The following is a 25,935-nucleotide window of genomic DNA, read 5'->3' on the forward strand; positions in this document are numbered from 1 at the left end:
CTGAGCCAGGCTCAACTCTCGGCACGAACAGACGGCAGGCACCTGACTTAGGCGTTCATCCGTCCTCCGGTTTGTAGATGATTGTGCACCAAGTGTGGCTGGCTGGTATACAGCACCGCAGCCTTGGCGTACCTAACCAGCCGTCAGGTTCTTCTAACTCGGCTCGAGTTTCCCTCAGATGTGTCCATGTTCGGGGACCTGGCTCTCACTGCCTGGCCTCAGGCCTCCATGGATGTACTACCTTATATAACCTATACTTTCATCAGGTGCTCGTGTACTGTAGTTTATCTCAGGTGACTTAAGGCTTTAGTTTACTGGTTGAAGTGTTCGACCATCGTAGTTTATGTTGTTTAGTTGCTTGACTGTCGAGTTAACGTTGTGAACACAATTCCGCACCGTCCACCATGTTTGCTATATATTTTCTTCAGCCATCTTATTTAAATTTTTTCTTCTAGACATTTCTTTTTAGAGGAAATAGAAATATTCAACCAGCCAGGATAATTCAGGCATACAATGGGATTACAAAAAGGAAGTACACATTTTTTTGGGGGGATGACATGGTTGAAAGGCAAGTCTCCCGCACAGTTCAGCCCAGCACGTGCATCCCCCGCCACTTTGTAACACTTCAATGACTGGTTCTTCCAGTGGTCATCTGACTGACTGGTTTCTCCAGTGGTCGTCTGACTGACTGGGTCCTCCAGTGGTCGTCTGACTGACTGGTTCCTCCAGTGGTCGTCTGACTGACTGGGTCCTCCAGTGGTCGTCTGACTGACTGGTTCCTCCAGTGGCCGTCTGAATAGTTTGGAAATTCGATGATTTTACGATCTCTATTATTATCTAACCTTATATTCATAATCATTATTACTGTTTATCATAGGACAGTGGTGATTTGTTGTGAAAGGATGGACAGAGATAGACAAAGGGAGGAAGGGAGGGAGAGAGAGTGGAAGAGGTGGCTGGCATTGTCACACTGTGGTTAACGGTAGACGGGTGACTTTTTTGTATATGTCGGGTTGTGAAGTGGCAGATGGTGATGAGACTAGAGTCACGGCCCTACACATCATACCTGCACCACCAGGAATATAGTATAAGACGCATCTCGTCCCACACACACACACACACACGTCTTCCCACACACTTGAAGGTTCTCTGTGGTCCTCATGTGCCCAGAGAGGCAGGTGAGAGAGGCCCTAGCGAGGACCAATGTAGTCTGTCCTCTCCATGTCTAACATCACGTAACTGGGACAGTGATATATGATTAACATCTATTTCATTATTAATCAGTTTTTTTTATCAGTATCTCAAAAGCCTTGAGTCTGCATCAGGTCGTGTGTCTCCAGTCATGGGAGGCCTAACTGCGCCAGATTTCACCATGTTGCCTCAAGTACCGGGACTGAAGGGCAGACAACGACGACTCGACAAACTTGTTATCAAGTTCACCGTTAAGATCCAGCATAGTTGTGGCCGTGATGATGATGCTAGTGACAATGGTCGTGGTGCTAACATTAGATTCGGAGATAGTGATGATGATGCTCGGTAATGGTGGTGTTGTGATGACGTTGCTGGTGCTGCAGACGTCCCCGCTGGTGGTGCTGCCACCCTGGGTGGCGGGCAGGTCGTGCGTGGGTGGCAGCAGGTCGTGCTGGTCGGCTGGCCTCGCTCCTCACCACCCACCATTGTTCTCACCGTGACAAACACAAACACCTTCGCAATATCTCAGTCCGAGAATAACAAGATATAAATCTACACTGGCAAACATATAATACCAACAACATTTCACTGATTTTCAGTCATTTTGTTCTCAGTACAGTTAGATATCACCGCTGGGGAGTTATGAGAGTTGTGCGTGTGTCTGAATGCATAGGAAATACTTCTTGTTGCTTGTGTGGTCTGCCTGCCTGCCCCAGCAACAGACATTTTGGAAACATATGATTCAATAACTTTTTTTTTCATTTTTTTTTCTGTCGTATTGCATATCTTCCTGGTCGATGGAATAGGATTTTTATGAATTTAGCCGGTAGCCACGGGAACCGATGGGTCTGTTATGGAGCTGGATGTGTCAGTTACATTGCCAACACAATGATCGTGTTCCTCGTTAACATGCGATAAAGTACCGGAATATTTCATGTGTTCCTACATAACGCCTTAAGAAGGGTAGTAGAAGGTGAGTCTTGTTCATCTGTATCTCAGGAGAAAGTCAGGCGCATCTATTGTTTATCGTAAGAGTAAGAAGAACGTAACGTAAGACTTACTTATCAAACGAAAATACCTGGAACGGGGGCGCTGCTGGCCTGCCGGCCAAGAATCATAATTGATCTGGATTAACGAACGACCTGTAAGATGACTACGTCTGCGTCCGGGTTTATGTGTAAACCAAAACAAAATAGATCGTATTCTGTGACGTCACTGGGACTGTTTCCGGCTACTCATCATAAGTATCGGACAAAACTGTGGAAAGTCGGTTTGATAATGTACATCAAATGTGTATGGTGGGAATGTTGGTCGTTGTGGCTTGTGATACGCGTTGTAAATCAGAATGCAGTGCTCAGAGTTTGACCAGTCGTCATCCTCAGGTGAATGTCGTCCTGAGGAACACAACTGTGGAATCGTAAGACGTACGATGGTCCAGTGGGATTCATGAGGTGTAGCAGTAGTAGCTACGCTCCTGTCCAAGCGGTGTGGTGGTACACTGTGGTACTGGGACGGTGGAGAGGTCCTCGCGCAGTTTAAGCGGATACGGTAATATGAGAAAGGTACTTGTGCGTGTGAATTAAGGTGAACTATATCGCCCTCCCCAGTGCTACTGGGTCAGTTGGACGCCACCCGGTCGGCTACCCTCAAGGTGAACACAACATCAGGGACACACAGCAGACGCCCGAAGGCATTAATAGAACGGCGGTTAATAAATTATCATCTCTTGATTATCATCCTGTCTGAGCACTAGTTATATCAAGGAAAATTCTCAATCTTGTAAAAGGTTCTATCTCATCAGTGTATCTCGATCATTTTCACTTGAGCGTAATCAAAAGTTTTCACGGTTGACGTCCCGCTTGTGCCGTGCGTCGCCCTGTCGATCACACGTACAGGAGGGATCTGGGCTGGTTTTCTTGGGTAGCGCAGCAACGGTGGCATACGTTACGCACGGTATACTGGTGTCGCATCTGTTTTCTGAAGTACGTGGTGGTATGTTGCATGTAGGGAGGTGTGGCAGACTGAGGCTGAGGCGGCGCGCCACAGTCTCTTTTATCGTAGACTCGATTTACAAACGAAGAAAGTCTGAACACACAGGAGTGTGGATCCCCAGCCACTGTCACCGCCTCGCTCAAGTCGTGCTTGGTCATGCGGTGAGGGACCACACACGCTTTTACTTTTGTCTCCCCTAAACCGTAAAAAAAAAGAGAAATAATAACATAGAAGAAAAAAGAAAAAAAAAGGTATGTACAATATGCTAGCGCTACTTCGTTATCCTTTTTTTTCTATCAAAATAGACGAATGTAAGATGATAGCAAAATCTTTTGTAAGTATGCATCTTTAACCTGATTGTCACTATTCCTGGATGATTGGCTATTTGGTAGTCGAAAACGGTTCACTCCGCTAACAATTGTGGGATTAGAATAGGCGTTTGGTTGTCATGGTTGTGGCCGCCAGTGTTTGGCTGGGTGGGTGTAACACAGTCGGGCGTTGGTTGTCAAGTGATATTTCATCCCAGGATGATATGCAAGCGATGGATATTCTTCCCTGCGTTTTACACGACATTAGTCGTTAAACAGACTGATTAGTGCGATCGAGTTATTGTTTCATGACCAAGGAAAACCTAAGAAAAACAACCTAACCTAACCTAACTTAACCTAACCTAACTTAACCTAGATTGAACTTTAACGTTTCTGGAAGAAAATCAGAATCGCGCTATACAGAACAATAAACACAGTGAAATCGTCAAAAAAAAATTCGAGTCAGGGACGATACAGCCTGATCAAGTCTTGTTTTAAGTCTTCCGGTACGCTGGCTCCTGGGCCTCTGGTTCCTGAGCAATTCACGATACGGTCACCGTGGTGGAAGTAGACACGAGATGAAAAGTTTCAATATGAGATGAATCGAGAAAATGATGGCGAAATAACTGATACTAGCTGCAATTAACGTCACGATACAGGCAGAAGATGCGTTACAGAAGTTACAGTGATTCTGATACAGAAATTACAACAAATTTGCTATGATCTGTGAGGGAGCAAGAATGGTAGAGACCTTTTATGTCCCTGTTGGCCAGAACTTAGCACCCCCGGCAGGGTCTCCTACCTCTACATGGCTCCCGCACTATTGTCTCCACGTTTACGGAGGTGACTGTACGAGTTACCACGCAGGCCCCAGCTGCAGGAGAGTGCACCGTGAAATATACTTGAGGAACTCACGATAGACCGGCCGGTGTGGAAATTGCGACATAAGTTATCGCATAGATAACAAAAACTGCAATGACGAATTCAAGGAGAGATTTACGATGTATTATTACGATAGCAGTTCATAACATGCAGAGTATAGCATAATGTGCTAACCATGAGTGCGATAACAGAGACGCTGTTACGTTAACAGTGACATTGCTTGCGATACAGAGATTATGACTGACGTTACAAAGTAATAATGATAACACTACGAAAGTGCGATAGAAAATGTGGAAGAAGTCGAGTTGTGGCGGATGATTTACAATATGGAAGGTCATCCTGGGAGGAGACATGCTGCGTGGTCAGTATACCAGACGACCAGCCAGCCATGTGGTCAGTATACCAGACGACCAGCCAGCCATGTGGTCAGTATACCAGACGACCAGCCAGCCATGTGGTCAGTATATACGCCAGACGACCTGCCAGCCATGAACTCAGTGCATCAGACAAGCAGTAAGTCACACACACACACTACCAAACGATCAGCCAGCCACACACACTTGGTGTATCAGGCAACGAGCCAGCCACGCACTCATTAAACCAGACGGCTATCCAGCCACGCAGTCACTGTACCAGATGACCAGCTATCCACGCACTCAGTGTACCAGATGACCAGTCAGCCACGCACTCAGAGTATCAGACTACCAGGCAGCCACGCACTCAGCTTACCAGACGAGGGAGCCAGTCACGCACTCACTGCCCTAAACGGACCCGAGGAAGACATTACTGTATGACTGACCAGTTCTTGCTTGGGTTTCTACCTCTGGTGAGTTGCTTTACCATTCCTCCCCAGAGGGTCTGACATATGTCTCAGGTTTCTAAACCTCCAATCCTTGGCTCTCCCACCACCATGCTATGTGAAGTGGCTCCCCCACCATAGAATGAGAAGCTGCGACTCAACTCTCTTTTTCGTTTCCTTTAAATAAAACCTTCCTCAACTTGGCATTGTTGATCTCCCTGAGCCGCTTCTTCCTTCCCTAGTCAGACGTGGACGACGGCGTCTCTCGATGAGGAAAACGAAATCTCGTCCAAGTCGCTACTTCCAGAACACATTTCCTTCCCGCTTCTTTCTGGAAATTCCTCAGAATTTTCTCTCTTATTTCTTTTGCATGGTCTATTGTTCAAGTCGTCTGCTATGTCAGTATACTTTGCAGTTATCTAACCTCGACTCTCTTGATAATCCTAATGCGGTAAGAACAATAATCAATTCTATCCTAAATCAAATAGGGAGAGAGAAAAAAAAGGGAGGAGAGGGAGAGAAGAGAAGGGTAGGGATAGAAAGGAGGGAAGGGAAAGACGAGAAGGAAGAGATAGAAGGGAGGGGAGGGAGGAAATCTGTTTAGGTGTTGCGTGCAAATGCCTTCGGAGGAGGTGCTGCTGAAGGCGTACAGAGAATCGATCTGTCTCAGGATAGAGTACGCCTCCCACGCCCGGTGCTCCACCTCCGTCTCTCTTCTGGACGGGGACGTTTGCTCCATCAACTCGCCCTCTGTTATTGAAGTCCTTTCCTCTTCGCTCCATCGTTTCCTCTCTATCTGGCTGACAGATATTACTTTGGCTTTCGCTCTCGGGAGTTGGCTGTTTGCGTGCCTCCCCCCTGGCTACGTCATGCAGCGCCTGACAGAGCGTCGTGTAAGTGTTGGCTTTATAAGGACTGGCTCACACGATGCCTTTCTTACTGGTCGTACTCAGACACTGTTACTCCAGCATTACAGACTACTGTGTATGTCTGGCCATTATTTGTGTGTTACTGGGAGAGTTTTACACTCGTGTTGCTCCGTCTCTTAACCTGGTATATGTACTTTATGAATACACACACACACACACACACACACACACACACACATATATATATATATGTATATGGATTGGTCGGTTAGTCAGGATTTTCAGTATATGTAAGGCTCAAGGGGAGTTGCCTGAGGTCTGGCGGAATGCGTCTATTGTCTCTGTATAGAGGCAAGGGAGACAAAAGTGATTGTTCGAACTACAGAGGTACGAGTCTTGTTTGGTGAAATGTATGCGAGAGTGATGAATGAGATGTGGAAAGCATGCAAAGAGCATCAGACTGTGGTTTTAGGTCTAGTATAGGATGTGTGGATGAGGTTTTAGTCTGAGGAATGAGAAATTCTTAAAGAAAGGAAACGATGCACATGTGGTATTTATGGATCTGGAGAAAGCGTATGATAGGGATGAGAAATGCTTTTTTTGGTGGTACCAGCAATATATGACGTGGGAGGAAAGTTACTAAAAGCAGTAAGGAGTTTTCATCAAGACGAGTGTGTGAGTGGATAAAGAAGAAGAGTGGTCTTAGACGAAGACGAGTCTGCGTTGAGGGTGTATGAAGTCTTAATGGCTGTTTCATTTCTTTATGGCTAAGGAAACGAGGGAGGTAATGCAAGTGTTTTGGAGTGAGGCAGTTTGTTGGGGGGTGGGATGCCCTAGGAGGAAAGTCAGTTGCTGTTTGCAGATGACACGATGCCAGTGGCAGATCTGAGAGAGCAACGCAAAAACTGGCGTTATGAGTTTGGGAGAGTGTCAAAGGAGGAATTTAAGAGTAAATGCGAATGAAAGTACGGTAATGAGGTCTAGCAGGGAAGAGAGACATATTAGTCTAGAGTGTGAGTTTGAAGACAAGAGAATCTGGAGGATGTGGGCTATTTTGAAACACCTGGAAGTGGACACGGCAGAGAATGGAACATGGGAACTGGAGTGACCTCAGGTTGGGTAAGAGGGCAAAGGTCCCGGGTGTATTGGGTGTATGGAAAGAGAGAGTTTTCTGTGAATTCAAAGATGGGTATGATTGATGGTATCGGAGTCCTGATGGCGCAGTGTGATGAGTTATGGGCCCTAAATGCAAATGTTCGGAAGAGAGTGGATTTTTTGGAAATCGAATGCTTGAGAACGTTATGTGGTGTGAAGTTTTACACGCCCTCTCGCAAACTCATTCACCAACTTTCGCAGTTTCTCAAACGATTCAGCCACTAGTGCTGTGTCATCAGCAAATAACAGACTCATTTCCCAGGATCGCTACAGACTGCATACTAGCCTTTCTCTCCTAGACTTGCATTTACTGCTCTTATCACCACAGCCATAAACAAATTAAGCATCCCTGAAGCAGACTCCTAATCGTAAACACACCTTACACCCTTAATGAAAACATTTTACTGCTTCTAGCAACTTTCCTCCCTCGCCATATATTCGTAAGATCTTCCACAAGGCATCTCTGTCACCCATATCACGAACTTCAGATCCGTAAATGGTACATAAAGAGAAGCCTTCAGTTTCTCTGAGTATTTATCTCTCAGTATCTTAAGCAACCACCTGATCCACACATCCTTTACCACTTTTGGAACCACATTGTTCCTCCGCAACAGAGACAGTCTTTGGTCATGTGAGCACCAATGATAACAGTTAACTTACGTCTGTCAAGTCCCGCTGGTGGTGATGCCGCTGGAGGGAATGATATGTGTGGCACAAACACCAGTCGCCATGTACTGGCTTCTAGCAGTCAGTCGTCTGATAGTTTTTTAATTCTAAAAGGTAATTATACTTCCATCTGTAAAGATTATCCAATAGCACACAGATGATCTTGAGGATCATGGACTAGTCAGTCACTGAGCCCCTACCACACTTTCAGCACAGGAGAAATGTCAGTCAATGGGTCAGCTTGTAAGAGAGTCGTCCAGACAGAGACAGAATGCTCAATACTAACGCGTCGGTGTCTCAGTGGCCACTGAGTCTTCCAGCGCCTGACACGGCAGTAAGTAGGGTAGATAATGACGTCACCACAACCATGGGGACGCTCGACCAATCAGGACGGGAGAGACGTTTTTGTGAGAAGTCCTACGGCGTTACGACGAAAATTAGCGTCAAATGCAGTTTTTTGTTTCAGTGTCCGGATGTTCTGGCCTCAGCTTCATGTGGTATGACCGGAAAACATGAGATGATGTTATCTAAAAATCGCTTGCTTGTTGTTTCACGGCAACAGTGTTCACCGGCACATGATATTCTGGGGCTGAAAGAGTAACGCATGTGATGGGAAATCTAAGCTACCCACCAAGTAGCCATTGATAGCCATCATGAATTATGTTTGTCAAGTGATAAACTACCCAGCAGGTATAGCCTCACTAGCATCTACCAGAGTACAGAGGATCGCTTTATAAACATGTATGTCATGATGCCGTACCCCCTCGGTTGCTGGTGAAGGTTGACGTTGACATTCATTCATTCATGATCACCAAGGGTCCAATCTTCAAGAAAGAGTTCTGCTGTTACCAGCACCACTTTCCAGAGGCTTCTGTAGACCAAGGTTGCAGTGCTTCCAGTAACTGGGAAACGTATAGAGTGGGCTGGACAGAGTTTAGGAGGAAGAGAGCTCTCCAGCGGCCTAGAGGCGATGAGCAAGTAGTGTCACGCTTGGCTGTGGTGGCCAGAGAAACACACTTCACTCGAGTTACTTTCACTTTAAATTACATATGGTGGAGTGCGTGCTGAGCCTTGGTTGAGGCCGTCAACACAATCACTCTCACCTGCTGATGTGCGGAGGACCTCAACACAAGCATGATGACCACCTGGAAATCATACTCACAGCTCTCGAGTATGATGATTTCATTCAGTGGGGACATTAACGTTACCTCTAGGGTATAATGGCCTCACAAACGCAACAGCTCACAGCTGGTGTTATGATTTAAACTTGTGAGTGCGACAACTTTCCCCTTGTGAACATTTTTAAATTCTGAACACGATTTCATCGTTTTTAGCACAGTAACTGCATTGGTTTAGTATGACATAACTCTTAAACTCGAGTATGATCCATACATACATAGAAAATCCTTATCAACCGGTCAGTGAACAAGATAATCTTACCCTTTCTTGAGAAATTCAACCGCAGTACCATCCACTCCAGCCGCTTTGCCGCATTTCATCTCAAGCAAGGCTTTCACCACCTCTTCTCTCTTCACCAGACCACTTTCCATGACTCTCTCACTCCTCATACCATCCCGACCCAAAGACCCTACATCTGCCACTCTGTCATTAAACCTATTACGGCGTCCCTATTGCTTCCTTCACCGATGTACCCTTTTGTTTTCTCGTTTTTCTTACACTATTAAACTCCTTCCAAAGTATCTTTTTCACTCTTCCTAAAGTTTACAGATATGCGCTCACTTCATCTCTCATTTGCCCCCATTTTCAACCCTCTGCAACTTCCTCTTGACCTCCTGCCGCTTTCTCTTATACATCTCCCAGTCATATGCACTCCTTCCTTGTAAGTACCGCCTATAAGTACCACCCATGCAACTCTCTTTCCTCTTTCACTTACTAACATTTGTCCTCCTGACGCCCGTCCATCTAGCCCTAGAAAGTGCCATAGTCTCACGAAACTAACTATATAACCTGCAGTATACAAAATTCTTATTTTGTGTGTGTGTGTGTGTGTGTGTGTGTATGTTCTACGGACCATGGCTTCGTGACCGGTGCCTTATGAAAGCTGGGCTAATACCACACATTTCACTTTCTTCTGTTGCTAAGTACTGGGTCTTGTGGTGGTGGTGGTGGTGGTGGTGAGGGGAGCGTCGTCCGTCCCTCACGGTGTGTGTGGCAGTGAAAGTTTTCACCTATGGCCACCAGGAGTCCAAGACACGACAGTATTGCTCTCTCCGGCCCAGTCGAACACGTCCTGAGGACTGCTATAGGTTTTAGGCTCCAACGACCGTGCTGAGGGTGTCGTGATCACTTACTGGGGGGGTTGAGCGGCAGTGGTAAGGCTGTTGTGATTTTATCGGTAGAGCTCCAGCGGCGGTAAGGCGTTGTGACCGTATTAGCAGGAATTGTATCAGGAGCAGTGAGGGTGGTACTCTGAATGAATCAGGTGGGGCAGTCGAATGCCAGTGGTCAGGATGGTCTAACCCCGTCAGTAAGAGGTCCAGCAGCGGTGGTGAGGGTAATCCAAGATGGTGTGGCCTCATCAGGGACACCCACAACAGTGGTGGTCAGGAGGAGGGATGGTTATTGCAAGCGTATGTATAGGGTATTCAGCAGAGGCGGTAATTGTACATGGAAGTCATACAGGTGTAGAGAGTGACGGGGAGAGGATGCTGGTTTTAGTCTGATATTCAGTCGATATTAAAGAGTAAAATGAATACTCAAGTCACACTCCATATATGAGACTAACAGATCCTGACCAACACACACACACACACACACACACCCAGCGAAGATATATGAGCAAAGAGAAAGTGAGCCATCATATTTTGTCTGCCGAGATTTTCCTCGGGAGAGATTCTGACCACACTACCCTCTGCTGCTTTGTCTAGTGGTTGTTAGTGGTTCATGATAGTTCATAGTGATTTTCAGTGGCGATTGGTGGATTTACCCCAGCCTGAGCCAAGTACCCATTTATGGACCAGCCGGCTTGGCTGGGAGCCACCTGCCCTTCCCAGGATTCGAACCCGAGCGGGCCTTTGCCCGATTCATATGCTTGTGGTGATTGTTAGTCATGTATGGTAGTTGTCGGTAGAAAAAGGTGGTTCCCTGTGCTTGATAGACATTCAAATTAGCCACATTAGCCTGTGGCAATCCTCGGTGGTTGACCTCGGTTCATGGTGTGTCTGTATCCTTCATGGTGATCTACTAGTTGTTTATGGTGGTTCTCTGAGCAGGTTGAGTTTGGTAACACTTATATAAATCCTCGCCAGAGTTGTATGTACATTGTTGCTCTGTGACCTGTGGTGCCGCCTGGTGGAGGTAACCGGTACCTGAGCGTTCCTGGAACGCCAAAGACGACACTTATTGTTAAGAGGCAGGAACACTGTTGTTATTTTTAATAGTTAATTACAACGTACTTTGAATAACAGTAACCGAAGTTATGCCCTTCATGAGCTTCGAAATGAAGAAGAAAAAGTAATACAGACGAGGACAAAATTCATCTACTCCAAGTTATGGGTTATAAAGCATATCCGTAATATCAGAGAACAATACCGGTAATAATGGTGGACTTAGAAAAGTCTCGCGGAGACATTGTTTACGTATGAATCGGACGAGTTGGTTGTACTTCAGTTCCAGATGTTGTCACGAACATCACAACTGTCGTCGATCGGCGACAACTGTCGACCAAGCATCAAATGATCGGTCTCCACTGACCATACATCTGTGTTCTGGATGTTCCTAGTTGGCAGGAGCCCCGCACCCGGACAGAAGGCACGCTATGTCACACAATGGGGGCACCAGACATATTTACTTGGACAACAAACTGCCGTAACACGTAACAACTTTTCTTTTTTAACAACAAACTGCCACAACATGTAGCATCTTTCCTTTTTTAACAACAAACTGCCACAACATGTAGCATCTTTCCTTTTTTAACAACAAACTGCCGTAACACGTAACACCTTTCCTTTTTTAGCAACAAACTTTCGTAACACGTAACACCTTTCCTTTTTTAGCAACAAACTGCCGTAACACGTAACAACTTTTCTTTTTTAGCAACAAACTGCCGTAACACGTAACACCTTTCCTTTTTTAGCAACAAACTGCCGTAACACGTAACACCTTTCCTTTTTTAGCAACAAACTGCCGTAACACGTAACAACTTTTCTTTTTCAACAACAGTATTTATCAGTCAGTCATTAGCAGTTATTGTTATTATCATTATTACTTTTTCAGCATCCGAACCTCTCTGGTTCCTGGCCGTTCCTTCGATAACATCCTCATATTTACACTGGTTCACATCTTCACCAACACTATCACGGTCTATGACATGTTCATGCCTTCGACTTTATTCCTGTCATCTTTGTCCTCTACCAAGACGTCAAGTTGTAAGCTCACGGCCTCTGTTCAATCGTAGCCGTTCTTCTCTTCCGTGTGCGTCTTTCAACAGCGTCTCAAGTTCTCTTCTCGTCATGTTTGTCTTGCGAGAGTCTCGAAGTCTTCTGGTAGCTAACAGTTACGAGGTCTACCTTTGTCGTCTTAGGACTGGTCACTCTGATGTCAAAAGCATGCTCCATGAACATGTGTTTTTAAGTCTCAGGACCCCACATATGTAGTGGGACCTCCACCGACAGTGTTTGGCCTCCCTGACCTCTACCTGGGCATGGCTTCTACTTCTTCCACGGTCTCCGGAAGCCTGGTTTTGCTGGTCTCAGGCAAGAGGAGGGTGAGCAGACCAGCGGCAATGGAGAGCAGACCGAAGACCGTCGAGGGAACCGCGTAGTGGAGCTCGCCCTGCGGGAACACATCAGGTGGTTAGCTGGGGATAATCACATGTTTGTTTGACTAAGATATCGGTGCCACATCACCAACAACACTTCAAGCGAGAGTAGAGGAATACGACAGACATACGGCGGTCTCGCATATCTTCAACCCGCATCCCCTACATCAGACTTGGAGCATTCCAACTGAACAGTAAATTGAGTAGATTCTTGTGGCAATGTCAACAATCACTTCCCCTATACCTCACAACCTGGACACCCAGGCTGAGGGGAGCAGTGAGCATCTCCCAGTGTAATGAATAGATAAAAAGACGAAAAGGAAGGAGTCAACGACATTTACACTACTGTTGTCAGCACCACTCACCAAGTGCAAGGCAAAGCAGTAAACACACAAGAACATTTGAAAAAGCAGTAATGTTACACTGAAAAAAAAGTGAGGAGGGGTAATGTTTGAGGTTTCGTGCCACTGGTGGGAGGAACTTACCAGCAGGTCGACGATGAAGGGGGCAAGAGCCGAGCCAATCCTGGCGCAAACGGAGGAGGTACCCACTGCCACATTCCTCACGCCTGTCGGCACCAGCTCAGCCGAGTAGATGTAGGCCACACCAAAGGCGGCCGAGTCGAAGAACTTGCCCAATGAGGCCAGAGTAACGTTTAGCCATACTAACTCTGTGAAATAACAAGCTGACATGTTGGAATGAAGACCTGTACCAGAATCTCCACCGTTACCTTCCAGAAATGTGTCTATATATATATATATATATATATATATATATATATATATATATATATATATATATATATATATATATATATTTCTTTTTTTTTCTTTTCTTTTAACCAACTCGCCATTTCCCGCGTTAGCGAGGTAGCGTTAAGAACAGGGGACTGGGCCTTTTTTGGAAAATCCTCACCTGGCCCCCTCTGTTCCTTTACAATAAGTACAACCTGACCTCCTGCCACAAGGTGACCTGAAGCAACGATAACCTCACCTGACTACAACAACTATAGCCTGACCTTCGACCGGGGTTAACCTACAACCTGGTCCACCCTAGACGAAAACAGCCACAACCTGACCTACATCTAGTCTTACCTACAACAACTACCTTATGACCCACAACAGTTACACCCTGCCCAGTAACAGCTACAACCAAGCTTACAACAGATCTAACCTTACCTTTGGGGACAGCCAGGATGAGGAGGCAAGAGGCGCCACAGATGACAAAGAGAACGCAAAGGTTCAGTCGCCGTCCATACCTGTGGGGCAGCAAATGATGCTCATAAGATAAGAGAACGTGTGTGTAGCTGTCGTATTGGGACATACTCAAACAACAATGGATTTGAGCAAGTTATTAAACTGGGTTGTGATGTTAACCTGATACTGTTGTAACAAATCGCTTCGAGTATTGACTTAAACATCTTAAAGTGCAGAGGAATAGCAAGGAACGCAGAGGAATTCAAAGATCAACAGACCACTGGGTTCATCGGAGGATGCTTGTGGTCAAAGAGAAGGAACACATAAAATCAGACTGATCGAGACTTAGATGTTGCTCAGGACTATCGGGACATTTTTTTTCTTCTACAAGCTGAAGCTGTCATAAGAATTTATTTATTATGTCTTTAGGGAAACGAAAACAGAAGACTATCCTCGAGGGTACACACCAAAGAATTGTAAATTTGTCCCTTAGGCAACTTCAACACAGAGTCTTTGACGTTATGTTGGGTTAACTTTTGAGCGTATGATGGTACCAGAAGAAAATACATATGTATTTGTATCAAGGGCATTGTACTGAAAAAAAAGGATCAAAGGACAGATACATCTGGTATCGCAGTATACGAAGATCACTACAGTTTTGAAACATTAACATACACTCGAGTAACGTGTCTGACTCGCTCCTTGACGAATTCAGATGACTGTTATCACGGTGGGTCCAAGAATTGTTGGTAGGGAAGGGAACTACATGATCAGAGGAGGTTCAGAAAGAGAGAAAAAGACGGAGATAGAAAGAATCTTACCTCTTGAGTGTCCAGGCCACGAGAATATAGCTAGGGATCTCCACGACGCCGGAGAGGAACACCAGGATGTACGCTGAGGCGTTGATGTTACCACCGCTGAAGGTGAGGCCGTAGTACACCATACTGACGACGAACCACGCGAAGAATATGATAAGGCACCGACGGCGCATGTTGGGGGTCCTTAACAGTGTGATCTGAGGCAGAGAGAGAGTGAGTTGGTAGGCATAGTTTGGTAGCTATGGGAGGGCGTGATGACGTGGTCGTGGGGGAGAGGGTGTTTCAAGATGGCGGGTTTGGGTTAGCGTTTACTCCTAAATTAAGGGCGAGGGTGTCCGACTGGTTTAATTTTGGAGACGGATATTACGAGAGAGAATTTGGGATTATCTTGAAATAATCATGGTGACTATTTATTCTGGAGAGGTGGGTTGTTATAGCATAGAGTTATGTAAGAGTTTGAGCTGTACTGGGTGAGAGTCTGGTTATCCTGGATTCTATATCAGTCTTGGAATGGTGGGCTGCTATGGAGGCGATGGTTGTAAGAAAGTTTATATGATATCGTCCATATAGTGGACATGTGTGGGGGAGCTTATGATTCTGGTGGGTTAATGATGGGGGAGGTTATGTTGACCAGTATGTATGTAGTTCTGTGTGCGATTAGAAACACGAGCACAAAATAGCAGACACTCACTAGCTCTTGGTTGTATTGACTCACCCTATGTCACTGAACTTCCTCACATGTCCTCTGGCCTAGCCGGGCTGGAGCTGGCTGACCCGTCCACTCACCCTTGCCGACTCCCGCAGCTGGCTGGCTGGCTGGCTGGCTCTAGCTTACTCCGGAGACGGCCGCCCTACCACAAGCTTTGTTTCTTCTTCACCCGCAGCACCTCAGTTGCCTCTCATTGTTCTGCCTCGCCTCCGCCTCGCCTCCCGTCCCAGCACGCTCCCAATACATCCCCTCTTCGCTTCCCCTTTTTACCCCAACACGAGACATGCCAGAACATACGGACCCGCACCCCACTCCTAACACACCGCCAACATTCAGCTGACATACTTACGATGCTCTTGAAGAACCTGAAGAACCGGCGCCACACATTCTCCTCGGTATGACCAGAGTTGATTCTCTGCGGAAGTAAAGATGTAAATATTTCATATCGTCATTACATCTTCAAAAATATCCGTGTCTCAACATAGATTACCCTCATCCCTGAATTATTATGTCCTGCCTCAGCATATATCACCTTTGTCCCCGAATTATTACGTACATGTAATGTGTATTCAGCTTGTTCACCATAATGACGTTAGTAGATCATATGTTAATAACCAGTTGCTCTGGGTCCACTCATACGGTGAGTCTGTGTTGGTTAGTTGGTAAAACGCGTCAACAATGGTATGACGTTATCATGTAATAATGAGACTTGTGTGGGTTCGGTAGGTCAGTCCTCGGTTAGGCTGGACGCAGCATGGTGGTCGGTAGCCACAAGTGCGTATCTTTGTTGTTAGAACATAGCATGCTGTTGCCAGATGCTGTTAGGGCATTATTAGTTGTTGTAAGTGCAGCATAATATGCTTAGTGTTGTAAGTGCAGAAAGATATGGCTAGTGTTGTAAGTGTAGAAAGATATGGCTAGTGTTGTAAGTGCAGAAAGATATGGCTAGTGTTGTAAGTGTAGAAAGACATGGGTAGTGTTGTAAGCAGAGTATGATAATGTCTAGCATCTCCAGGTACTAGAATGACCTGGGTCACGTGCTTGCATGACCTGGGTCACATCTACAACATGCCGTTAACAACATGCCGTATCCATTCTGGCTGACCATGCAGCGTTCGGCGTTGACTGATGCTCTTACCTCGCCCTGTTTAAGAAGTTGCTCCATTTCCTTCAGCTTGGAGATGGTTCTCTGCGCCTCCTCCTAGTACAGTGAGACTGTCAATGAGAAGGTTCACAGTGGATGAACCACAAGCTTAAAACTACACGGATGGAGGGTTGAGGGTAGGGGGGGGGGGTTGTCACTAGGAGTGACCAGAGGACTTGCCTGATTGATAAGGTTAGCTAAGGTCGTCATTATCTTAACCAGTATAGCACTACCGTCGGCGCATAGCTAAGGGATGGTGTTAATGTACTGCAGGGGTTAGTCTGTCTTAAAAAAGGACGCAGAAAGTGTCACACAGCAGGGGCTAAGTTATCATAACAGGATCGAGGAGTCCTCCTGCTGGGGCCGAGTTACCTTATTGAAGAGGTAAGTCAAGGAACTATGTTTAGCTACAGGATTCCGATGGTGATACTCGTCCTTGGTTAGGTTCGTGTGTACATCAGTGTGATAGTCAGGGTCCTGTCCTTCAATATTCTGCACACAGAAAAGGAAGCCTTGAACCCGAGGCCCACATGACTAAGGGATAACTACATGATAACTACACAAGCCACTAAGGTAGGCCACACCGCATGTTCACCGTATGAACTGTGTACTGTATGTACACACAGCTGTGTGTGTCAGCACCATATACGGACCACAAGTGTTCATCTCACTCGAACGTCTCACGTACAATTATGTTTATTTTTTGAATTTGTTGATTGCGTGAATTTTGTCACGGCTCCCGTGGACTCGTGTTGTGTTGAGACATGTAGCCTCGGCTGGTTCGGTGGCTGCTGGAGTGTGACACAAATGTAGCTTTACGTTCGAAAACCAGTTAGTTTCTGCTCTGTGTCTCTTACCTCCTTCTCTATATTGGCCACGATAGCGTCGATCTCCTCCTGCGGTGGTAGAGACTTGCCGTTGACCTTCGCCGCCTTCTTCAGGATGTCGATTCCCTTCTGGTGGCGGCCCTTCATCATGAGCCAGCGGGGAGACTCCGGGAGTATCCTGTAACACACACAACACGTCACTGAGCGTTCCCCAGCCCACAATGAACCATGAGGCTCGCACAACTAGGCATCCACCTTGAATAATAATATACTTTTCTGACCATCGAACAGGAATACGCTCACCTGACGTGCACCTGTGACCTGCTAACCTGCAACTGGAATATACTCACCTGGACGTCCGACTGGAATGTGCTGACTTACAAGTCTTACTTGAATAAGCTCAGTTGGACGTCTTGCTGGAATTTGTTGACATAGATTTTCTACGGGAATATCGCCTCCTAAACATTCAGGTCATAAACTCCTCCCGACTATGCCATGGGATATGCTAACCTGTCTATCCTAAGAAATAAGCACCATTTGATGCGGCAGAAATATGATCCTCTGGACGTGCTGGGAATATGTTTTATATTGGTGTCCCACTGCAGTATACTCACCCACGTATCCTAATTGGTTGTATGTATCTGGAAATGAGGAATGGCTCATGTAAAGGTTGCCAAAAGAGGATGCACATCCAGGCAAGAGGACGTATGGAAGCGGCACTCATACAGATCAAGTCTCCGAGAGGCTTCGCTCACCCAAACTTAGATGGGCAAATCACTTCTACCATCTGTTAAGATCTGTAAGGGACTAGAAGGCTACTTGGATGGGCATTTGGTGTTAGAAAAAGTCTGGACTGGAGTGTATGTTCGGATCTATGAAGCAGACAGCAGACGAAGCACTGGAGACAGGGTTGTGGGATGGCATAGGGAAACCAGTCATAAGGTTGGTCTGAGGAAGGTGCTTCACTGGTTGAACTTAAATTGCATTCTTAACAATCATTTAACCACGGTAATTTTCCTTACATTGAAATATCAATCGCGCGATTAGAGGAGAGCATGTGAGACTATATAGTGGGGTTAGCAACACAGTAAAATGATGTGGATGTCAACGAAAGGGATTATGTTGCTCTTCGTGTTCAGATATCAATCAAGTGTGTTTGAAGCATCAAGAAGTGAGGAAATCAGTCAGGTTCGTGTCATGTGTTTGTATTGTGGTCACGTCTCTGTTGCTTACAAGTAAGTAGCCTCCTGGCAAACACACTGTTTCACGAGGGGCAAACACGTTTTTGATTATGACAGCAGAGAACTGAAGAGTGTTTCAAGGATCATTATACCTGTAATAATGCATCACGAAAAGCTGGAGGACTCGTTCATGAAATTCCAGGAAACAGAGTCACTGAAGCTGAGGATAATTCCTATTAATATACCCAGTATACTGCCAGGTGTAATGATGATATGTGGGATACTACGAACAGAAGTTTCATGATATACTGCAGAGACTTAACGTCGAGAAGGGCTTTCCCGAGGTGGAGAGACGGTCACCATGAGGAAAAGAAGGAATGTGCAGATAGCGAGGACCAGATCCCAAGGTATGGCCTTCGCCGGACCAGCAGTAGCAGAGGAAGAGAACGGAGGGTAAGGAGAAACACCCACCAGTAGTAGAGGAGGAGGAGGGCGGAGGGCACGGAGATGCACAGCTGGAGGTTGCGCCACTGGCGGACGAAGTAGGCGATGAGTGGCAGGACCATGAAGCCTACGGCGAAGAAGACCTGGTAGAGCATCCCCATCACAGTCCGGCCATCAGGTCCAACCACCTCCATCACTGTGGGAGGCGTATCCGGGAGCCAGACGCGGTCGTCGGAAGCCAAGGGTCACGGTTGAAGGGAGAAAAAATAAAAGGGACGTTAGTGGCTGTTTGGGGACGATAGGAGAGAGAGAGGGCTCTGTGGCGTTAGTGGGACTGACAGGATCACGTGAGAAGGTTGCCAGGGGTGTTGGGATGTAGTTTTGGGTGTTGGTAGATAGCCGGGGTGTTAAGAGGTAGTCTGGCATGTCAGCAGGTAGCCTGGAATGTTTGTAGGTAGCCTCTGATGTTGGCAGGAAGCCTTAAAGGTAGTAAGGTAGCTGGTGTGTGTGGTAGTCTGGGGTGTTGAAAAGTAGCATTGGATGTTGGCAGGTAGCATGAGATGTTTAGGTGGCCTGGGGTGTTGGAAAGTAGTCTGGGTTGTAAGAAAGTGGTCTTTGATTTTTGGCATCTAGCCTGAGGTGCTGACAAATATTGTGGGTCGATGGAAGGTAGCCTGAGATAGTGGCAGACAGCCTGATTTATTATGATGTAGCCTTTAGTGTTAGGAGGTAGCCCTTAGTGTTAGGAGGTGGCCTTTAGTGTTGGAGGGTAGCCTGGAGTGTTGGGAGGTATCATGTAGTTTGGGAGGTAGCCAGGAGCATAGAAAAGTAGCCTGTAGTGTTGTGAGGTATCCTAGGAAGTAGCAGCCTATAGTGCTGGGAGATTATGCTAAGGTCTACTACCACTTGCACACTCTACACTTAGAACTCTTCGGCCCCATGACAAACTAATGAACTTCCCATACGATCCCCTTTACACAGAATCCTCACAGACTATGCTCAGATATCAGACTCTACATTGTGCTCTCTGAATCCACAGGGTATTCACAAACGTCACTGGATCCCGAGGCGGACCCTCCCAAACTCTACACTCCAGTCACGGACTCTCACTACTCTCCAGCTGATCAACGCGAACTCACAGATGACGAAGTTCGGGAGGAAGAGTCCAGACCCGAAGGCAGCGACTAAGAACCGCAGGATGAGGAAGACGACGTAGTGGGTGGTGAAGGTGATGCTGACGGAGGCCACCAGGAGGCCCACCGCCGACACCAGCGAGATGGTCCTCCTCCCGTACCTGTCACACAGGTAAGAGGTCACCACACACGTAACAGGTCAAGGTCTAGAGCCAAAAGGGGCACTTCAGGGGATGCCAGGAGGGACGCCGCTGCCAACAGCAGGGAGGAACGTGCTACACAGGTCAGAAGGCACGCCCAGAATCAATGATCAGATTAAAACTACGGGCATAAGGAAGGAACAGTATGCGCTGGAGGCTGAGAGGAGGTTAATATATGTTGGATTTATTATGACACACAAGCCCCTGGGAACCTATCACCCTAAAGTTTCATAAAACCCGAATAGGTCGCAGTTGGTGTTTTACCTTTCTTTTGGCTTGTATCATAGAAAACAGATGTTATTACTCATCAGAGATCAGGGATCGAGGGCGGAGGGAGAGATGGTTGGATCACTTTGAGTTTTAGACAATTAATCAAGGACTGGACAAAATAGATTAGGTATACTCGATTACTCCCTGGGTGATGCGAAGTTTGAATCTGCTTCAGCAAACATGAGGACAGTATCTGGGGGGTCAGGGAGACTGGACTGAATTATTTGATTATCACATGAGGGACTGGATATCATTAGTTGACTGGATGTTGTTATAGACAGAGGATTGAACGCTCTGTACTGACAAACAGATATTTTGGATTTACGTAATCTAGACTGCTAAAATGACCTTTCACATCATGGACTGGATTTTTTTAAGGATTAGTCACATGACTGGATCTGACAGAACTGATGTATTTGATTAAGTGAAATCAAAAACTGCAAGGAAGTATCAACAGCAGCGAAGTGAACGTAAGAATTTCATCAGTAGCATTAATATTAAGGTGGCTGATCTTATCTTGACCGATTTATCAGTTATTATCATCATCATCAGATGTAAAATGAAAGGGAAGGGCGGTAGAATGAAATGGAAACGTTGGGAAGAAAACGTAATGTCTAGGGTCACTGAGAGAGAAACTGCAAAGGATGAGTGGCAGGTCTGATGAGAAGTGAGCTGTGAGACTGTGCTAGGAGAGTGAGCTGTGAGACTATGCTAGGAGAGTGAGCTGTGAGACTATACTAGCAGAGTACGGAATCAAGGAAAGATTGTTGTGGGTTTGAATGAAAGTAGTCTGCTAGAGCTGAATGACTGTTAGTTCTTATGTACGCGGTAGTGAGAGAAGTGAAGAAGACAAGTAATTTTTCAAGAGGACTAAGTGAGTATTATGCTAGTATTGAAGAAAACCATCGGGATCTAAACACAAAATGGGTGATGTGGTCGTTCAACGTTTGCCTCAGGTGTGGTGCCTGAGGATTGGCGAAATACATATAGCGCCCTTTCCAGAGGCAAAAAGGGCAGAAGGTTTGGGTTAAGTGGGGATTGAGAGAATGGTATCTTGTACAGAACATCTGACTGGGGATAGGAGGAACAATCTGGTTTCAGGAGAGGTAGAGAATGTATAATCCAGGTGTTTGCTAAGGAGAATTTGTGTGTTTAAAGTAAAGTAGAGCAATGAAGTACAACAGGGAAATGAGACAGGGTGGTTTGAGTGTAAGTTTCAATGGGAAAGACGTGGACGAAGTGGAGAGCTTTAGGAACCTGAGGGTGGACATGACAGCAGTTGGAATCATGGGGGCTGAAGTGAGTCACAGGGTGGGAGAGAGGGCTACAGTTCTCGGTGCATTAAAGAGCATGTGGAAAGAGAGTGTCTGTAAAGGCAAAGGTTAGTATATCTAAAGGTTAGAAGTCCCGACAGTGGGACTTGAAAGCAAGAGAAAGGAAGGTGTTGGACGTGATGGAAATCAACAACTTGAGGACATGTGATGTGGCCGGTTGATTACTTAAGAAATGATTGAGAGAGATGACTTGGGTATTTTGAAATAGTATATAAGCTGAGAAAGAATGACAAAGAGGAAGTACGTACATATCATTAGTGGAGGGAACAAGGGGAAAAGGCAGCCCGAGAAGGATAAGCAAGGATAGAACGAAGGAAGCAATTAGGTGTCAAAGCTTGAACATTCAGGAGGGTGAGGGGCATGCGCAGGATGGAATGGATTGGATTAATGAGGTGGATGGGGGGCGACGTGTTGTCAGTATGCTGAACAAGGGAAACTGAATCAGTCAAGGTGAACTATGGAACAGTCTGTTGGGTTTCACTGTAGATGGAAGGCTCTGGCATCAGTACATTACACATGATAACTAAAGTGGATGCGCGCAAAGAGACAATAGGTCATTTGCTCCCGATGCTCCCTCGCTAAGGCAAGAGAAGAAATTAGTTATATGGAAAAATCATCATAATTGTCATTATCATTATCATGATGGTCATCATTTTCCTTATCGCTATACCTAAAACTATTATCATCAGTCACATATCATCATGTCACTCTTTCCAGTTTTCACAATAACTTACTTGTCTGATAGTTCACTGAGGATCAAGGCGCCAACCAACACTCCGGCCATGAAGGTCGACTGCACTAACGACATGAGGTATTTACTCCCGCATACCAGGTCCCACTGTGGGAGAAAAGGGTATCACTCTCATGCAAAGCCGTAGGTCCTACTGCATAGTACAGGCAGAGGTCTTACTACAGGTCTTACATCCACATATATACAAACATATACATACATACACAGATATATACATATATGCACATGTACACATCCATACTTGCTTGCCTTCATCCATTTCGGTGCCACCCTCCCAACAGGAAACAGCATCGCGCAATTATAAGGTTAATTGATAATTTTTGGGAATTATGTGAGGGTTTTTGAAAGAAGGTATCCTTGTTATCAGATTTATTTACCTATTTATCTATTATTTATATATTTTTTTTGTACAACCATTAATGTATCTTGAAAGGAGGCGCTAAGGTTAGGAAATCTGGGAACCACTGACATAAACAGAAGAATGGTGTAGGTTGAAGGGGAACCAGACAACTCATCGACCGAGAAATAAATCTCTTTTGAGCCTTTAAGACCTGGACTTATATAGCTTAGAAAAGAGAAGGCTAGGAAGTGATTTTTAGTACTGGTACCTACAAATAATGAAAGGCTTTGAAAGGCTCGAGCTGAGCCGCTATGCAAGGCCACAAACTCTTTTGAAATTCTGAGTAAAACGTTTTCGAATGATGAAGATTATTCTTTCTTCAACAGCATCGTTAGCATGTCGAATGATTTACGAATAACAGTCGCTGAAGGCAACTTCAAGGATATTTGCAAAATCTTTCAAGTCCAGAACAGACTAATTTTGCGCCTCCATAATTAGAAAGATAACAAGCGTTTCGCCTTATTTGTTTACTTTTCTACTATTTTCACACCATGGTTGCACTGATATCATCGAAAGACAACGTGGAAATGCCCGTTGCTCTTTGAAAAAATAATCATCGTAGGTACCCCTGCAACCCACCGTTCTCTCTTATCATCGCCCGGGGAATTCAGAGAACACCACCTTTAAATCTATGGGTAACTATAACAAGAATACTGTTGTATGTAGGCTTGTAACGCGCCCTAACATTTAGACGACCAGTTTCCTCATTTCCCCTTACGTTAACGAACTGAACTAGGAAATTATGGGCAGCGAATTCTGATTTCCATATATATAGTTTCTATTTCTGCTGCGTCGAGTCTCAAAGTTTGATTTGGTTAACCATAGTTATGAAGGGAATGCTAGGCAGGTGACGATTCTTACTTTTGTTGCATAGTATCGTATTCTGCTCACTACCATTAATCACAGAACAGTATCAAAGTATTCAACTTTTAACAGAAACTCACATAATTCACCAGCTTTATTTAAACTGGGATTATGTCTGTAAATGTTACATAAAATTCTCACCTGCTTCCTCAGCAGTGAGCCAAACACACTTGTGTGATATTTGTTTTCCTGGAATATTTATGACATCAGGACAAAGAAGAGTGACGTGATGATAATTAGCAGATATGAGACAGGATGTTCACCCAGGTACAGCAAGGGAACATGAGCTGAAAACAGTGAAGCAATTTGTCTAGCTGGGAGGTGTTTGTGCCTCCCGTGAGAGACGAGAAGTGTAAATATGACAAGTTAAAAGATCTTGATAAAAGCAAGGGATGTGTACCCTAACCTTCGGACAAACTCAGGGGTTGTTTCCGGCACCAGAAAAAAAAAAAAAAATGCCACAGAGTGGACCTCGCCCTCTACCCCTGTCCATCCTGTCATACAGAGGATCTGTAAATATGCTTCGGCATGAACCACGATGTATCAGGCGGAATTAATGTCACAACAGGGTACCGCACACTACCAGGAATGCTGCCTGTTGTCAGTTAGTATTTGTAAATGTCATTACATTCACTCTCTAAAGTAGCTAAAAATGTTACTAAGAATAATACAAAAGTATCTACACACCGAGCCAGAAGCTAAGCTGCATTGTGGCATAGAGCGGGACACACTGCACGTCAGCATCAGGGCATTGAGAGAACTACAGTATGGGCTGTGAGGGAATATGAGTTGCTGACCAGCAATTTATGGACAGTGAGTGACAACCAGACACTTTGGAACCAAACACGAGAATATCCTCAAGGACAAACTCGTTCATATATCTTTTAATATTTGCGATTCTTGGTTACCATAGATGCTACCACCACCAAACCCATCATCATCTCTACTTCTACTGCTCCCACTGCCACTTGTACTATTACCACTATTCCTAATACATTTACAATTGTATTCACTAGACTAGTTTTGAAGTACGCAATGATGACCACGTAACGGTAAGCTTTTAAAAGTCAGGGATATCTGTGGGGGGGGGGGGGGGGGGGGTTTGAAGCTCATGAGGCAGACCCCGCAAACAAGGTTCACGGTAAAATCTCAAAATATGAGGACATGAAGTACTGGTGGCTCTTAGGAGGGACGCATAGCTACGTAGAGAGACGTGAAGCTGCACAAGGAAAGGCTACACAAGGAAGGACCTAGCTACAAAGAGAGACGTGAAGCTACACAAGGAAGGGACTAGCTACACAGAGAGACGTGAAATTACACAAGGAAGGGCCTAGCTACACAGAGAGACGTGAAGTTACACAAGGAAGGGCCTAGCTACACAGAGAGACGTGAAATTACGCAAGGAAGGGCCTAGCTACACAGAGAGACGTGAAGCTACACAAGGAAGGGCCTAGCTACACAGAGAGACGTAAAGCTACACAAGGAAGGGCCTAGCTACACAGAGAGGTGGAGTTGTGCCCACCTCCTCCACGACGGTGGTCTTGTAAATGGAGTGGTCGTAGATCCAGTGGTCGCAATTTTTAGTTGTGATGTTGGTGGGCAGCTGTGGCAGAGTCTCGCCCTCCAGAACGCCGCTGGCCACCAGCTCCGGCCAGTCTCTGTCGTAGTAACTGCAGGAGGAGTATTGACCCTGGTCACCACCGTCCACCCTGGAGACAAGGCCAAAGGTTATATTCACGGTGCTTCGTAACGTGATGCGCTAAGTTCTGTCGCTAGCTGTGGCGTTTTTGTGTTGTGGAAGACTCAGCTTTATCTGTTGGGTCCATGCACTCTGGTGTGCCTGACTTTACTCTTAGCTGTGGTGCTTTGTAGAGCTTGATCTCTCGTTGCTTTGTTGACAGCTTTAGTATTTTGATGTTGTGCTGAGTTTAACTTTGACGTTAGATGTAGACTCTGGTAAGGTTTAGGATATCTATGTCAGTTCCAGATCTTTGTTGCACCAAGGATGGATACAAACTGTTG

At 45.7% G+C, this 25,935-nt stretch overlaps 2 protein-coding genes across 5 annotated transcripts in view; both read right to left on the bottom strand.

Annotated features, from left to right (window-relative positions):
- Window positions 1-11,092, bottom strand: part of LOC139761816 (trypsin-like) — a 38,572-nt gene extending 27,480 nt beyond the window's left edge. Inside the window, exon 1 of the mRNA XM_071686307.1 lies at window positions 7,857-11,092. The gene's annotated coding sequence lies outside the window, so the exon portion shown is untranslated. The remainder of the gene's footprint in view (window positions 1-7,856) is intronic.
- A 150-nt stretch (window positions 11,093-11,242) lies between these two features.
- Window positions 11,243-25,935, bottom strand: part of LOC139761815 (organic cation transporter protein-like) — a 35,360-nt gene continuing 20,667 nt past the window's right edge. For 3 of the 4 annotated variants that reach the window (XM_071686304.1, XM_071686303.1, XM_071686305.1), the window contains exons 4-14: window positions 25,436-25,622; window positions 22,633-22,736; window positions 20,101-20,255; window positions 18,989-19,157; window positions 17,367-17,514; window positions 16,504-16,566; window positions 15,715-15,780; window positions 14,660-14,853; window positions 13,821-13,900; window positions 13,128-13,312; window positions 11,243-12,656 (exon numbers count right to left, since the gene is read on the bottom strand). In XM_071686304.1, coding sequence (XP_071542405.1) covers window positions 12,516-12,656; window positions 13,128-13,312; window positions 13,821-13,900; window positions 14,660-14,853; window positions 15,715-15,780; window positions 16,504-16,566; window positions 17,367-17,514; window positions 18,989-19,157; window positions 20,101-20,255; window positions 22,633-22,736; window positions 25,436-25,622 — 1,492 coding nt within the window. In that variant the 3' untranslated portion in view covers window positions 11,243-12,515. The remainder of the gene's footprint in view (window positions 12,657-13,127; window positions 13,313-13,820; window positions 13,901-14,659; window positions 14,854-15,714; window positions 15,781-16,503; window positions 16,567-17,366; window positions 17,515-18,988; window positions 19,158-20,100; window positions 20,256-22,632; window positions 22,737-25,435; window positions 25,623-25,935) is intronic. The other variant, XM_071686306.1, reaches the window with a different exon arrangement.

This window comes from Panulirus ornatus, chromosome 42, assembly GCF_036320965.1.
Source record: "Panulirus ornatus isolate Po-2019 chromosome 42, ASM3632096v1, whole genome shotgun sequence".
Lineage (NCBI taxonomy): Eukaryota > Metazoa > Arthropoda > Malacostraca > Decapoda > Palinuridae > Panulirus > Panulirus ornatus.